At 40.0% G+C, this 17,624-nt stretch overlaps 1 protein-coding gene across 1 annotated transcript; it reads left to right on the top strand.

Moving 5' to 3' along the window:
* The first annotated feature begins 790 nt into the window (after window positions 1-790).
* LOC117296669 (probable arginine--tRNA ligase, mitochondrial) lies at window positions 791-17,383 on the top strand. Its single transcript, XM_033779698.1, has 14 exons — window positions 791-811; window positions 926-999; window positions 1,302-1,416; window positions 2,256-2,440; window positions 3,573-3,712; window positions 5,297-5,458; window positions 7,235-7,308; window positions 8,279-8,385; window positions 9,003-9,239; window positions 9,974-10,098; window positions 10,925-11,102; window positions 12,002-12,172; window positions 16,073-16,136; window positions 16,296-17,383. Exons 1-14 carry the CDS (start codon window positions 791-793, stop codon window positions 16,380-16,382), a joined length of 1,740 nt encoding a protein of 579 aa, XP_033635589.1. The 3' UTR covers window positions 16,383-17,383.
* Window positions 17,384-17,624: the final 241 nt, after the last annotated feature.

Below are 17,624 nucleotides of genomic sequence, written 5' to 3'. Positions count from 1 at the left end.
CGCAATCGACCAATTGTTGCGCCATCGACCGATTGTTGCGCGATCAACCGATTGTTGCGCGATCGACTGATTGCTGCGCGATCGACAGATTGCTGCGCGACCAATAGATCTAATAGCGTAGCGCGATCAACCGATCGCGCAGATTGACCGATTGCGCCCAACATAAACATGCAGAACCTGACGACCATCTATTTAACAAGTTTGTATGTTTTTACTTACAGTTTTCTTTTAGACATCGCAAATACATGGTACGCGCGCTAGGCATGGAATAAGGTGCATGCTGGTCTAGCTTGCGATCATGTTTGATCACTAGCTAGACCAGCATTAGTGGCGATACCCTCCTCCCGACGAGGGTTATGTCATGTACGTTATCGCAACTAGACCAGCATGCACCATATTCAACAGTTAGCGCTTGCACATGTGGTATTTGCGAAAAGGTGTACATTTTACATAAATGTGATTGAGTTTTTTTAAGTGCCCTCCATATTCCAGGTGATTGAATTGATGAAATCATGACCTGTTATTTTTGTCTTATTTCTTCATTGTATTGTAGGTTGCCAAGGCAACAGGTTACCATGAAAACAGTATTCTTCCATTAATATCACCATCGCAAATACATGGTACGCGCGCTAGGCATGGAATAAGGTGCATGCTGGTCTAGCTTGCGATCATGTTTGATCACTAGCTAGACCAGCATTAGTGGCGATACCCTCCTCCCGACGAGGGTTATGTCATGTACGTTATCGCAACTAGACCAGCATGCACCATATTCAACAGTTAGCGCTTGCACATGTGGTATTTGCGAAAAGGTGTACATTTTACATAAATGTGATTGAGTTTTTTTAAGTGCCCTCCATATTCCAGGTGATTGAATTGATGAAATCATGACCTGTTATTTTTGTCTTATTTCTTCATTGTATTGTAGGTTGCCAAGGCAACAGGTTACCATGAAAACAGTATTCTTCCATTAATATCACCACTGCCTGCTACCAAGAGAAGGTGAGATTTCCCAAGCTACATTGTGGTCAAATTAGTTGCCCCTTCAAAAGTTTCCCATTCTCAATAGACTTTTTAACACTATAGATGCCCTTTTAAAAAATAAAAATTGCCATGCTCTTTTGAGTTGAAATTCCAGGCCTGTGTTTAACTAGTTGCGATAATCATAAACCCTACATCCTCCGGACAGTACGCAAAGATTACCACAAGAATTACAATAAGTAGTATCCATTCTTACCTCACAAATTCACAAAACTGGTAATGTATTAAAATTCTTTCCAATTCTTTTCCTATTTGTTTTGTAGACCTGTCGTGGAATACGGTCTGTCACTAAAGTCCATCTTTCAGAAAAACTCCTCTTCAAAAAATGTCAGATCGTCGGATGGGTTGCAAAGGTTCGCTGGAGAAATTGCATCCAAGGTGATCTTTCACAAACATGTACATGTAGAATTTTAAATTGGAACTCGGTGAACAATGTTTCACCACATCCATTCAGTTGTAAGGTGACCTACATTGTTGCTTCCTGCCGTGAACACCTCGCTCTTATTTTTGTCAACATCACCGCCTTCTTTGATTTATCAGAAAAGAAACACTTACATGTACAAGTGTATCCAATCATTTTTTGTCGTTTATGAGCTTTCTACTTTCCGACTTCAAGAACTCACAACTTGGAATAGTGGAATTAACTTCATTTTTCAAGGCAGTGGACACTATTTGTAATTACTCAAAATAATTATTAGCATAAAACCATACTTGGTAATGAGTAATGGGGAGCTGTTGATAGTATAAAATATTGTCAGAAATGGCCCCCTCTGAAGTAACGTAGTTTCGAGAAAGAAGTATTAACTTTCCACGAATTTGTTTTCAAGACCTCAGAGTATTAGAATTTGAGGTCTCGAAATCAAGCATCTAAAAGCACACAACTTCGTATGACAAGGGTATTTTTTCTTTCATTATTATCTCGCAACTTCGACAACCGATTGAGCTCAAATTTTCACAGGTTTGTTATTAATTACGCATGTTGAGATACACAAGTGAGAACACTGGTCTTTGACAATAATCAATAGTGTCCAGTGTCTTTAAGGGATACGACTACAAGAAAACATGTCTTATACGTTGTTGTTTTGCATTTGGTAGTTAATTTACTTAGGGGGGATGAGGGTTGGCAAGCTAGAGCAAGCATGAGCTATAAAATCTTGTATTTCTGAGTGAGGTTTAGATAAAACAATAGGACCATTTGTGAATCTTTTATCCACCAGATTGCCTGTCCAGCCCACATACATCACATCCATGTGGCTGGGGGTGGATTGGTGACCTTTGAGGTCAATCCATCATTGATGGTACAGAAGGTGTTGGAACAGGTACAGACAGAAGGACGGCAGTATGGAGTCACTCCAGAGCCGTGGGAGGACAGGCAGGAAGACAGGGTCATTATTGAGTACAGGTTGGTACAGTCCTTTGTGTCGTGGGTAAGCCTGGGTGACTTGTGCGACTTTTGCGACTACCTTTCTTCAACTAATTGGTTAGTCGTGGCGCCGCGACTACTGCAAAAATAGTCATGAGTTCCTGCTTGGTGAACCAATTGTGTTGCTCACAACGATTCACGACAGCAAAATTTACTAAAGAAACACAATTAGACATCAGTATCACAATCCTTCAATCCTTTCAGTTCAAACAATATGCATTATTAGTCGTCAAAATGGCGACTATTTAAGACGTGACTAGTTGAGTATTGAATTTTATAGTCGCCCAGGCTTAGTCGTGGGGGCAGTAATCTTATTTATGTTTCCATTCAAACCAGTGTATTATCAAATCAAATAGTCCGGACCCTTTTTGGTGCAAGAAGATTCAGTATTTGTTATCACTACTGCAGGCGGGAAACATGTCAAAAATTGTGTTGATGTGAAAAAGGTCCTTAGTCAAATTGTGCATGGTGGCAATATGTGCAGGCCCGATTACTTGTCGCAGAGGCAATTGTCAACATACGTGTATGAGATAGAATTGCCATCACTTCAACTTACACATTTTACCGAAAATGTTGATCCTAGTTCCGTACAAAAAACAAACAAAAAAGTTCACAGATTTACAAATAACTTACAGGGTTTACAGAAGGTAGTGGTGAAAGACTGCCCTTGAAATATTATTCCATGAAATGCTTTACTTTTTGAGAAAACAGTAAAACAATGTTAATTCTCGTTAGCGAGAATTACGGATTTATTTTAAACACGTGTCATGACACGGCGAAACGCGCGGATACACGGTTGGTTTTCCCGTTATTTTCTCCAGACTCCGATGACCGATTGAGCCAAGGTTTCACAGGTTTGTTGTTTTATATATAAGTTGTGATACACGAAGTGTGGGACTTGGACAATACTGTTTACCGAAAGTGTATAATGGCTTTAATGTTCAAAATACCGTTGTAAAGTTTTAGTGAACAAGATAATGCGAAGCCTCTGAAAATCCTATCCAAAAGAAAGTTGTCAAAGTTGTTTTTTTAACTGTTGCCTGTGCAAAAGATTCAAACTAAAATTTAATCTCAAAGATTTAAAGCAACATGGGTTTTTTTCCTTTCTCAGTTCTCCAAACATTGCCAAGCCGTTCCACGCTGGTCATCTGAGGTCAACTTTGATAGGGAACTGCATAGCTAATTTGCATAGCGCCCTGGGCCACAACGTGACTAGGGTGAACTATCTTGGAGACTGGGGAGTGCAGTTTGGTAAGACTTTAGAAAAAGCTCATTTCATGTACTAAATTGGGGAGGTAGTGCTTTCTGCTCTACCGACCAGGCTTCGAATTGATGATACCCAAGCCTACATTCGTATGGACTGTGAAAGGGGTAGCCCTAAGAGTAGGTGGCAACGTCTTCTGGAAAAAAAAAATAATTGTAGCCCACACCTTGAAGTGGCCTTCAGGCCTTATGTGTCAGACGACTTGCATAGAAAGAAAGATAAAAAAAGTAGTAAATGACAATCCTGCTTTTTGCGTTACACCTACATGTAGCTCCAGGCGTGGAATTTCTTCTTTGAGAGGGCAAGGCCATTTTCGTTTTGAAAAGGGCGCTTCCATTGGAAAGTCTTGGGGAAACTTTTTAAGGGGTACCAAGGCCAAGACCAGGGCAACAGAGGTCAAGACCTCCCTGACCTCTGTGAAGTACAAGGCCTGCACCCCCTCGAGACCAAACCTACAGTATACATATATGTATATTTGGTTTGCGGTAACAAGCTAGTCGAAACGTTGAGACCAATTCAGAACTGACTCCGCGGCAGTACAGTTAATTACGATCCTATAAGCTAAAGTAGTAGACCAGTCTATTTCTATACCATCCGCCCTGGTAATAGTTAAAAAGCAGGACAGTTCTTTTCAAAACTGAGAAGTCTCCCGAACCTCCGTTTATCTACTCCGCGGCAGTAGAATAAAGCAAGACAGTTCCCTAAGAACAACTCTGCCTGGCAAGTAGATACACACATGGTGTTATCGCAAACCAAATATACATTGATACCTCGCCATGCAATGCCTCAAATCCTATATAGTATACATATAGCTCTAACTCTTTTCGTCTGACTTTCACACGTACCCACAACAAAGCCTGGTGACAGAAGCTTTACTGTCATGGCCGAAAGGGAGCAGACATTTCATTGCGTGGCCGAAACTCGCGGCACTCATGTGCCTAAAAGAACTCAAAATTACACTTAGCAAGTAGCGTTGTCAAGAGAGACCCAGAAAGGGTTTACTTGTTTTGTTATTTCAACACTTTGTAATAGTTTACAGTGCCTGTTTCTCTCTGTATGCATTCTGTCAACCTTTCTGTCAACGTTTCTCGACCGGTATGAACGTTATTTGACTTAAAGACACTGGACACTATTGGTAATTGTCAAAGATCAGTCTTCTCTCTTGGTGTTTCTCAACATATGCACAAAATAACAAACTTGGGCGTCGAAGTTGGGAGATAACAATGGAAGAAAAAACACCCTTGTGTTTGTGTGCTTTCAGATACTTGACTGCGGGACCTCAAAATTTAATTCTGAGGTCTTGAAATCAAATTCAAATATTAAGGTGGAAAATACTTCTTTCTCAAAACTGCGTTACTTCAGAGGGAGCCGTTTCACTCAATTTTGTATACTATCAACAGCTCTCCATTGCTCAGTACCAAGTAAGTTTTTATGCCAACAATTGATTTGAGTAATCATCGGTAGTGTTGCCTTTAAGGGAGAAAAAGTGGCAGTTGATTATGGCATTTTATTTTTTAAGGGGGCAGGAGTTGATTTTCTTTCTGTTAATACCATTTTCCTCTCTAAACCAGGATTGCTTGGTGTGGGTTTTCAACGGTTTGGATCGGAGGAGAAGCTTTCATCTGACCCGATTCAGCATCTGTTTGATGTGTACGTTCAGGTGAATAGAGAGGCAGATACCAGACCTGATGTATACCAGGAAGCCCAGCGGTTCACACGTGCCATGGAGGAAGGTTGGTCTGACGCAGATATATAACGGTCCGGAGATTGTTGATATTTCATTTGCTTCTCATTTTTTGCTTTTAAACTATTTGAAAAATATGGTGTTATTGTCAATAAGGGAATCAATGTGTGGTGAAGAGGTTTATAACTAGTGGTTTAATCCCAACGAGGCCTGGTTCTTGATAATTACTAAGGGAATCAATGTGTGGTGAAGATGTTTTATACTAGTGGTTTAATCCCAACGAGGCCTGGTTCTTGATAATTACTAAGGGAATCAATGTGTGGTGAAGAGGTTTTCAACTACTGGTTTAAACCCAACGAGGCCTGGTTCTTGATTACTAAGGGAATCAATGTGTGGTGAAGAGGTTTATAACTAGTGGTTTAATCCCAACGAGGCTTGGTTCTTGATAATTACTAAGGGAATCAATGTGTGGTGAAGATGTTTGCAACTAGTGGTTTAATCCCAACGAGGCCTGGTTCTTGATAAATACTAAGGGAGTCAATGTGTGGTGAAGAGGTTTTCAACTAGTGGTTTAATCCCAACGAGGCCTGGTTCTTGATAATTACTAAGGGAATCAATGTGTGGTGAAGATGTTTTCAACTAGTGGTTTAATCCCAACGAGGCCTGGTTCTTGATAATTTTACTGAGATGAAGTCGAGGTAAATTATAAAGAACCAGGCCTCGGCGGGTTTAAACCACTAGTTGAAAACCGATTCCACACACTTTGATTCCCATTCATAAATACCTTTTCGGTCAAAAAAGTTTTTGGTCAAAAAGTAAAATAAATGCAAAAATTATAATTGTTAAATGATTTCTTTCAACACAACACCCCTCCAGCTATGAAATGGTAAAGCCCTCCGCCGCCCTCGAGTAAACAAATCCTTATAAGGGAATGCTGTGCGCGTCGCGGGTATCGCATGATGTGGCACAACTGTTTTAGCCGTTGCTCTCGACCAATAGGAATGAAGAAACTGTCTTATAAGAACAGGTGCAAGGTCGCGTGTCACGCCCATGAATTAACAGTTTTTACCGGTCATAAACAAAAGTTTATACACACCCACGTGACGCGCTCTCCACCAATAGGAATAGCGAAACTGTCTGAGGTATTTATGAATGTGTGGTTTTGGGTCCTGGTCCATGGTCATGGTCATGGTTTTCTTGGGTTTAAACAAAATACCAGTAGTTGTAGCATGCCTGGGTACTTTATGTAGGACACAAAACACAATGTCCACAGATTTACATTAAACTCACACAGTTTAAAAATAGTGATGGTAGAAAGTTTCCTTTAAAATATTATTTGCTGAGGTGCTGTAGTTTTTTGAGAAATGAGAAAAACAAGTCCCAAAATATTTTTGTCTCAGTGAGACAAAAAAGATTTGAGCATGTAAAGCGTACACACATGTATTTTCATGACATTGTTTTACTCGTTTCTCAAAAACTATAGCACCTCAGCAAGTAATATGTTACGGGAAGCTTTGTACTATCATTATAATGAACCTCATTACACTTACAGGGTTAACAGTGTATGGAAAAAGTGCCGTTCCATTTCCCTTCAGGCTTCTTAATTAAAAATTGTGATAAATATTTTTGTCCCATTGTCATCTTTGTATCTCTTTTCTAATGTGTTTTGCAGTCAGTTTGTATGACTTTTTATCATTGTAAGTTCAGCTGTTTTGCTATGACTTTAATGTGCAAGAATAAAACGTGAATATTTTTTTTTTTTAAGTATAAATATCCAACGATAAAAAATTATTATTATTATCATCATTATTTTTTGTTCTCAAAGGTGATGACCAGTGTCTTAGCATATGGAGACGGTTCAGGGAGCTCAGCATTAAGGAATACACTTCAACATATACCGTAAGTCAGAACACCCTCATCTATCCACAACAGACTTTCTGTTTTATTGCTCCCAGTATCCATCAGAAATTGTAACTCTTTGCTGATTTTCAAGAAAACTCTTAAACAGCTACTTGAGCGGAATGTTTTTAACAGAAATGCTTTTTTAACTTGTTTATTGTGCACTTGTTCACCATTTAATGTAACTTTGATATGTGTAGATTTCTGAATTTGTAATTATCAATTAAAAAATCAGGCACCGACTTAATGGTTTTGAAAAACTAAAAACACTTTTGCCAATGACGGTGTGCGTCAAAGGACAATGCTATGACGTCATTTGTGGTAGTTTGCTTTGTTATACTGCCACGCTGCAACAAAGCGGCTTTACAAATTGCGTAACAGAGTTTTTCTCAGAGAAGCGCTGGATAAGGGTATTCAAAATGATTGTTTTTTTACACGATTAAAAACTATTTATAATCATATGACTCGATTTGTTTATTCATTGAAAACCTTTTCAATGAAATTCAGCAAAGTTCACGACTTGACATTTTCGTTCAAGCAGGTCTTTAAACAAAAATTGTATCAAGTGTAGTATGTTGTAGTTTAGTTCCATCGGTTTGCTCATTTTACAGGGCTTTGATCCTGTTGAAAAGTTGCTTTATAAATGCTCTGTTTTATGTATGTATGTTTGTATAAGTCATTTGATAAATTCATTTGGGTTGTTGGTGAGACATGGGTTAGGAGGTTTTCTTTATACAATTTCAAATTAGCTGTTTATATCAGTGGGAAATAATGCTGTCTTATGACAGACAACTTTCATTCTCAGGAGACCTCTGCCTTGTAATATTTTGGTACCCTACAAAGATGTGCTATAAACTCTGTATACTCAGAGCTTCTGGTGTCCTGTTAGGAACGGGCAAGCCACTCTGGTGACATTCGAATCCACAAATGATCCAAAATAATCTATCAAATATATATTTTACTGTTGCAGAAATTAGGGGTCGCCTTTGATGTTTACGAAGGAGAATCTCAATACCTGGAGAAGGCTAAGAACCTTCTCCAACTTCTGAATAAAGAAAACTTACTTCACATCTCAGAGTAAGTATTAAGAATTTTACCAGTAACAAAAATGTACAAGCCCTTTCAGCCCCTATGGTGACCTCAGTCGACAAAGCACTATACCCTGCTCCCATTTTGTTTTTGGCTCGCACCCACTTCACGTACGTGTTCCCGTACTTGCACTCTTTGCACCGCACATAGTATGATATTTCTGGGGAGTCTCTGAACTTCTAAGAGAGAGGAACTGTACTTGAAGGAAGATAGATAGATAAATAGAAGCCCAATGGCGACTAACGCACAAAAACTATTCAAGCCTGCGCACACAGTTCATTTCTTATAAAGCTGTTGTTTTATCCGCGGTCACTTTCCATACCAAAGCTTACAATTTGTTGTAAAGAGAAGGACCAAGTCTTTCCAATAAAGGACAAAATTAGTGTGGCTATTATGCAATCCATTCAAATAGGAATGGAAAGATCCGAAATGCCAAACGCGTAATGGCATATTATTGTGTAAAAAGAAATACAGGTACACACTACCCCCATATCAATCACTAAACACTGCTGAGTTTGATTACATTGGTTTAAATGGAAGGGGGAAAAAAAACAAGATGGCAGTACCGTGATATAAACCTTATGTCAAAATCTTTGCACCTTCAGACGTGGCACTGGCGTGGTCAACCTAGAGTCTTTAAGTCATCCCCAACACAAGTGCCCCACCCTGATGAAGAGCGACGGCAGTAGCCTGTACCTCACTAGGGACATTGCCGCTGCTATGGATAGGTACGAGAGGTACACCTTTGACAAGATCCACTACGTCGTCGATAAGAGTCAAGAAGTTCATTTCAGCCAGATGAAAGGAGTGTTGAAGAAACTGAACGTGAAATGTGCCAACAGGTACTTATAAAACAATCGATTTAATACATCTAAGATCTTTGTTGAAGTACTAAGTTCCAACTGAGGTGTTGTCTCGCAATAGTTGTTACCAGTCACTGGTCTGAGGTCAGCTTTATGAAGCCTAAAGTTGGTAGTTAAAACACAGAATTAAGTGGAACAGGGCACCCATTTGGCCATTTTACAATAAATTGTTTATTTTAGCACACCAGATTCTTTTTACTTTGACATAATTGAAGTGCTAATTTCGAGCCTTGACCTAGACATGTCCATGATTCTTAGGCAAACAGGCAAACTGGCTCCCCTTCTATTCACTACAATACACTCGCCATGCATGCAGCACACGGCATAGCTAGGGGGTACCTGGCAGGCCACATGTGCCCCTCCCCCCCCCCCCCCAACACCCACATAGCGGCCCCACAACACCCTACAGCAGTACATGTAGGACAGCAAACTCAGTCTCGTTATCGATTTTCCGTGAGTTGAGTAGAGAAACGACCTTAGACAAGGCTAAGTGTGACCATGTCATCTGGGGTCGATTTCACAAAGAGTCCTAACTTAGGACTAGTCCTAGGAGATATACAAATTGCATGGATAGTCCTAAGTTAGGACCAGTAACTGGTCCTACCTCGACATAAGACTAGTCCTAACTCTTTGTGAAATCCACCCCTGAATAATTGTGTCACAGAGGATGAGCCATTTTTTAGTAAAATTCAAATTGTGCTTTATCTGTGTAGGGTGAATCATGTCAAATTTGGTAGAGTACTTGGAATGCAGACAAGGAAGGGAAATGTGGTTCTACTTCAAGATATCTTAGAAGAAGCCAAGAGGAGGATGTTGTCCAATATGCAAGAAGCTGACTGTAAGTATGTTATCAGATACTCAAGAAGGTATTTTAGGTACTTCGTGGTTACTTTGAAAGATTTAAAGGCAGTGGACACTATTGGTAATTGTCAAAGACCAGCCTTCACAGTTGGTGTATCTCAACATATGCATAAAATAACAAACCTGTGAAAGTTTGAGCTCAATCGATCATCGACCTTGCAAGATATGAATGAAAGAAAAAAACACCCTTGTCACATGAAGGTGTGTGCGTTTAGATGGTTGATTTCGAGACCCTAAGTTCTAAATCTGAGGTCTCTAAATCAAATTTGTGGAAAATTACTTCTTTCTCAAAAACTATGGCACTTCAGAGGGAGCCGTTTCTCACAATGTCTTATACCATCAACCTCTCCCTATTACTCGTCACCGAGAAAGGTTTTATGCTAATAATTATTTTGAGTAATTACCAATAGTGTCCACTGCCTTTAATATAATACTATACAGCACTTATAGAGCGCACAGTCAAAGGCGCCGGTTCCCAAAGTCAAGAGTCCAGTATCTAAGATATTTGTTTGAAGAGGTGTGTTTTTCAATGATTGGTAGTGTCATGAATACCAGGTCTAGTGCACTTGACTTGAGTTCTGGTGTTGAGCAAGGCTCTTACGTGGACTGCTATGTGAACCAAAAACTCTTTCACGAGAAGTGTTCTGGGTTCTTTTCCGTGCACTACCAATACTATTACTTAGGACCTACAGCTCATTGTCCCATTCGAAAGGACAAAGCAATTTTGTGTGTCATTTTTTACTTCAAATTATGTACTTTCAAATAAATTGTTCTCTTTATTGATCGTGTCAAAATGTTTATAGCGACCAAAGAGTTGTCTAACCCTGGTGAGGTGGCAGAGGTCCTGGGGGTTTCTGCAATGATCGTTCAGGATCTGAGGTGCAAGCTAATGTCGGACTACAAGTTTGATTGGGAACGGATCCTAACCAGCCAGGGAGATACTGGCGTATTCCTTCAGTACACTCATGCCAGGCTCTATAGGTAAGTGTAGAAAGAAAAAAAGAAGATAGTTGGCCAATCCCACAAAGGATACAACAAAGGTGTGATGGCAGTTTTTATCCAACAGAGTTTGAATCGGATTCAAACAAACAAACCGTTTCAAAAAGCAAATTTAAACATATCCAGCTATATTTCTACTGCACATTTACAGGTGTTTTACACAATTACCCAATGTAAATGACATAGTGCTCAATATATGGCATGGTTTTGTCGCCCTTACTGGTAAATTTGAGTGTGATACCTGGTATACTGCAGTTGAAGGTTTAACGGTCTCTGACTGGCACCCCTTAGTTAATGGGAGACCACCAATATTAGGGCTAGATATTCAAGTTTGTAGCGACCGGCACACTAATCTAGACATCACAGGATTTATTCCGCAGGATTTATCCCGTTCTGGTATATTTGTCTTTACTCATTCCAAAATAAATAAGATAGGTTTAAGTTTTTGATATGGACCACTCCAATTGAAGCTATCATTCATTATACACCCCTTTTTAAAGACATTGGACACTATTGGTAATTGTCAAAGACTAGTCTTCCCACTTGGTGTATCTCAACATATGCACAAAACAACAAAGCTCTGAAAATTTGAGCTTGATTGGTCATCGGAGTTGAGAGATAAGTATGAAAGAAAAAACACCCTTGTCACACGAAGTTGTGTGCTTTCAGATGCTTGATTTCGATACCTCAAATTCTAAACTTAAGGTCTCGAAATCAAATTTGTGGAAAATTACTTCTTTCTCGTAACCAAGAAAGGTTTTATGATAATAATTATTTTGAGTAACTACCAATAGTGTCCACTGCCTTTAAACGATTTCTTTTTTACAATTGGGTTAAAAAGATAATGTCTTAACATTTTGTGTTCCTTTGTTTTGGTGCAGTATTGAGCATCTCTCTGGTGTATTGTTAACTCCAGACTGTGACATGAGTACCCTCTGTGAACCAGAAGCTATACTACTTGCCAATCATATCAGTCTGTTTAGTACAGCCATCATGAAGGCACATGCAGGTCTAGAACCATGCCATCTTGTCAATTACTTATTGCAGCTATGGTAAGTTATCAGAAAATTCACCATTGGATTTCATGTTGCACCCTGGCATATCATTAAAAAAAACCTTTAAAAAAAACAGTTTATCCATTGTGCTTGGGCGAGAGGGCATCAGGGGGGGGGGGGGGTGTTTGAACGGATGATATAACACCAGTAACAAGTGTTGAGACATGGGCGTGACACGCGAGCTTGCACCTGTACTTATAAGACAGTTTCTTCATTCCTATTGGTCGAGAGCAACGGCTGGAACAATTGTGCCACATCACGCGTTACGCGCGACGTGCACAGCATTCCCTTATAAGGAGTTGTTTACCCGAGGGCGGCGGAGGGCTTTACCATTTCATAGCTGGAGGGGTGTTGTGTTGAAAGAAATCATTGAACAACTATAATTTTTGCATTTATTTTACTTTTTGACCAAAAAGTGTTGATGTTTTTTTGACCGAAAAGGTATTTATGAATGGGAATCAAAGTGTGTTGAATCGGACTTCGTCTCGGTAAAATTATCAAGAACCAGGCCTCGGCGGGTTTATACCACTAGTTGAAAATCTCTTCACCTCACATTGATTCCCTTATTCAAAACCACAGTGGGTGATATTGACAGGTCAGACAGTAAGGGGGTTGTCTCTGTACTGAATAGATGCATACATGACACGAAATCAAATTGTCACAGCCCCAGCGTTAACCTTTTGCTCTATTAAAAAAAATAGGCTAGGCCCATTATTGTTATTATATACTTTGATCTCCCGTAAAGGCTTTACAGTGGCTTATGGCTGATCGGGGCAAAAAAAAAAAATGGCTCAGCATGACTTTATAGATAAAAAAAAAGACCCGGAATCCGGGTCAAAACACCAGTAATAAGTGTTTAGACATGGGCGTGACACGCGAGCTTGCACATGTACTTATAAGACAGTTTCTTCATTCCTATTGGTCGAGAGCAACGGCTGGAACAATTGTGCCACATTCGCGCTACGCGCGACGTGCACAGCATTCCCTTATAACGAGTTGTTTACCCGAGGGCGGCGGAGGGCTTTACCATTTCATAGCTGGAGGGGTGTTGTGATGAAAGAAATCATTGAACAACTATAATTTTTGCATTTATTTTACTTTTTGACCAAAAAGTGTTGATGTTTTTTTGACCAAAAAGGTATTTATGAATGGGAATCAAAGTGTGTTGAATCGGACTTCGTCTCGGTAAAATTATCAAGAACCAGGCCTCGGCGGGTTTATACCACTAGTTGAAAATCTCTTCACCACACATTGATTCCCTTATTCAAAACCACAGTGGGTGATATTGACAGGTCAGACAGTAAGGGGGTTGTCTCTGTACTGAATAGATGCATACATGACACGAAATCAAATTGTCACAGCCCCAGCGTTAACCTTTTGCTCTATTAAAAAAAATAGGCTAGGCCCATTATTGTTATTATATACTTTGATCTCCCGTAAAGGCTTTACAGTGGCTTATGGCTGATCGGGGCAAAAAAAAAAATGGCTCAGCATGACTTCATAGATAAAAAAAAAGACCCGGAATCCGGGTCAAAACACCAGTAATAAGTGTTTAGACATGGGCGTGACACGCGAGCTTGCACATGTACTTATAAGACAGTTTCTTCATTCCTATTGGTCGAGAGCAACGGCTGGAACAATTGTGCCACATTCGCGCTACGCGCGACGTGCACAGCATTCCCTTATAACAAGTTGTTTACCCGAGGGCGGCGGAGGGCTTTACCATTTCATAGCTGGAGGGGTGTTGTGTTGAAAGAAATCATTGAACAACTATAATTTTTGCATTTATTTTACTTTTTGACCAAAAAGTGTTGATGTTTTTTTGACCAAAAAGGTATTTATGAATGGGAATCAAAGTGTGTTGAATCGGACTTCGTCTCGGTAAAATTATCAAGAACCAGGCCTCGGCGGGTTTATACCACTTGTTGAAAACCTCTTCACCACACATTGAAGGTCAGACAGTAAGGGGGTTGTCTCTGTACTGAATAGATGCATACATGCCCCAGCGTTAACCTTTTGCTCTATTAAAAAAATTAGGCTAGGCCCATTATTGTTATTATAAACTTTGATCTCCCATAAAGGCTTTACAGTGGCTTATGGCCGATCAGGGCAAAAAAAAAAAAATGGCTCAGCATGACTTCATAGATAAAAACAGATGACCCGGAATCCGGGTCAAAACAATTTGACCGGGATTCCGGGTCAAATTTGAAATGACCCGGATTCCGGGTCAAATTTGAAATGACCCGGATTCCGGGTCAAATTTGAAATGACCCGGATTCCGGGTCAAATTTGAAATGACCCGGATTCCGGGTCAAATTTGAAATGACCCGGATTCCGGGTCAAATTTGAAATGACCCGGATTCCGGGTCAAATTTGATATGACCCGGATTCCGGGTCAAATTTGAAATGAACCGGATTCCGGGTCATATTTGAAATGACCCGGATTCCGGGTCATATTTGAAATGACCCGGATTCCGGGTCAAATTTGAAATGACCCGGATTCCGGGTCAAATTTGAAATGACCCGGATTCCGGGTCAAATTTGAAATGACCCGGATTCCGGGTCATATTTTAAATGACCCGGATTCCGGGTCAAATTTGAAATGACCCGGGTTCCGGGTCAAATTTGAAATGACCCGGATTCCGGGTCAAATTTGAAATGACCCGGATTCCGGGTCAAATTTGAAATGACCCGGATTCCGGGTCAAATTTGAAATGACCCGGATTCCGGGTCAAATTTGAAATGACCCGGATTCCGGGTCAAATTTGAAATGACCCGGATTCCGGGTCAAATTTGAAATGACCCGGATTCCGGGTCAAATTTGATATGACCCGGATTCCGGGTCAAATTTGAAATGACCCGGATTCCGGGTCATATTTGAAATGACCCGGATTCCGGGTCAAATTTGAAATGACCCGGATTCCGGGTCAAATTTGAAATGACCCGGATTCCGGGTCAAATTTGAAATGACCCGGATTCCGGGTCAAATTTGAAATGACCCGGATTCCGGGTCAAATTTGAAATGACCCGGATTCCGGGTCAAATTTGAAATGACCCGGATTCCGGGTCAAATTTGAAATGACCCGGATTCCGGTATAATAATACCTGTATGTGCACGGGACGGCTAGGTACCAACCAATGTTGATGAAGCACAAAACTTGAACATTGTTTCGAACTTACCCAAATTGGCTGGCGTAGTATAAACCACAAAACATCAAAACCAAGGTGAATGATTTTGCATGGTTAGACAGTAGGAGGGTTGAGTGTGTACTGTGTAGATGCATTCAACACAAAAAGTCATTATGTTATTGCAGGCTGGCATGGTTTATCTATCATTCATAAATACCTCAGACAGTTTCGCTATTCCTAGGTATTTATGAGTGGGAAACTTCGTTTTGGTAAAATTATGAAGAACCAGGCCTCGTTGGGATTAAACCACTAGTTGAAAACCTCTTCACCACACATTGATTCTCTTATTCAAAACCACAGCGAATGTATGATAATGTATGGTCAGACAGTAGAATGACCAGTTAATTAATAATAATAATAATTGTGGCTTCTTATATAGCGCACATGTCCGTCACTCAGTGACGCTCCTGGTGCTGTAACGTACAGTATTTCTTGCCAGATGTGGGACTACGTTTTCTAATTATGAGACCTAATTCTGATAGCACCATGTAATGCTTTACAAGGTGCTGTGGCGCAATTTGCTGCCGATCGGACCAGGAACACCGGGGCGAACCCCTTCTCTTTTTGATAAGTGCACTGGGTTCTTTTACATGCGTAACATAACACATGGGACCTGAAGGGTTGTGAAGTTTTAATAGTAACTCTCCTCTGGACTCCAAAAAATTTGGGAAGATTTTACACTAACTTAATTTTTTTCTTTCTCCACAGCCATTTTGTGTCCACAGCTCTAAATACCCTTAGAGTGAAAGGAACTGACAGAGACCAAGCCGAGGTTTGTTAAGTTTTGACCTTTTGATCGTTACAAAAATGAAATTGCAATTGATGATGATTTGTTGTTTCGCTTTGAAACATGATCACTCCACATCATACTAAAACTTGCTGAGATAAATAAGTCTACTTTTGGGTGGTTTTTTTTTCTTCTCAATCACAGGCCAGGCTGTTGCTCTTTAACAGCACTAGGAAAACACTGTCAAATGGTATGAAGATTCTCGGCCTGACACCTCTGGAGAAGATGTGAGGTTTTTCATCATCTCAAGGTCTCAACTAAGTCGTGGCATTTTTTAATGAGCCTAAAAAGGTATCTCAGCACAAACAATGTATGCTTACTACCAGACTGAAGTACTTCCAAGATGTTGACTTACAGTGCAATGTTTATGCTAGACGTCATATCTGATATTGCATTTCGAGGCTCGTGACTTTCTCCAGATAGCAGCCTTGAGCCTAGGTCAATCCCCTTCTTAAAGCACCTGTGACCTTGCATTCATTTCACATGGAGATTCGCAGTCAAATCCTACGTACATGTAAACATAGAGAACAACATTACATGAATGTACAAGCACATTATAAACGCTGCTGCATTCAGAGGACGGAAAGTGAAGCGGGACCAATCGAAACACAGGATATGGTGAGCTTACATGACTGCACGCTTATCCAATGAAATCATTGTACCCAATGAAATTGTTTGTAAAAACAATTGCCTTTTCTTATCCTTGCGGGTTAAGGCAAAGGACCAGTCTATGATTATGCGTGCTTATAAAGGAAACACATGAGGGTGCTATAACAGTTTTACTGAAGGGGTATTAGTGAGCTCTAGGCATAGTCCTAGTATGCATCTGAATTAAGAAAATTTAAATCTTTGCCTATGCATAACATTTCTAGGCTTTTGTGAAAAATAGAAACATCTTGGCCCATGAACTTGGCAATTTACAATAACATTCTGGAAAATTTCGTCCCCCCCATATGGGGAACTGTGTACAAACTTTCTCTCATAGCGCCCTCTTTTGAATTGTCATCCTCCAGCCTATGTTAATTTCCCATATGAAGGACAGAATCTCCAGATGGACAGATTTCCCTAGGACACCTTATCAAAGGTTCCCCATTACTTTAAGATTTTCTACTGGAAGTGCCCTTTTATACAATAGAAACTGACCTTGCACTCTCAAGATGTGAACATTTTGGGTCATTGTTTTATGATATTGTTTTAAAGGCAGTGGACACTATTGGTAATTACTCAAAATAATTATCATCATCAAACCTTTCTTGATTACGAGTAATGGGGAGAGTTTGATAGTATACAACAATTTAAGAAACGGCTCCATCTGAAGTGACGTAGTTTTCGAGAAAGAAGTAATTTTCATCGAATTTGATTTCGAGACCTCAAGTTTAGAATTTTAGGTCTGGAAATCAAGCATCAGAAAGCACACAACTTCGTGTGACAAGGGTGTTTTTTCTTTCATTATTATCTCGCAACTACGGGCGA

This window comes from Asterias rubens, chromosome 11 (assembly GCF_902459465.1).
Source record: "Asterias rubens chromosome 11, eAstRub1.3, whole genome shotgun sequence".
Taxonomy (NCBI): Eukaryota; Metazoa; Echinodermata; class Asteroidea; order Forcipulatida; family Asteriidae; genus Asterias; species Asterias rubens.
This window is presented reverse-complemented; position numbering and strand designations above follow the sequence as displayed.

Coding starts and splice junctions, on each gene's coding strand:
- LOC117296669 (XM_033779698.1), top strand. CDS start 791: ATGTGGTATTTGCGAAAAGGT. Junction 7,309..8,278: donor AATACACTTCAACATATACC/GTAAGTCAGAAC, acceptor TTACTGTTGCAG/AAATTAGGGGTCGCCTTTGA. Junction 11,103..12,001: donor ACTCATGCCAGGCTCTATAG/GTAAGTGTAGAA, acceptor GTTTTGGTGCAG/TATTGAGCATCTCTCTGGTG.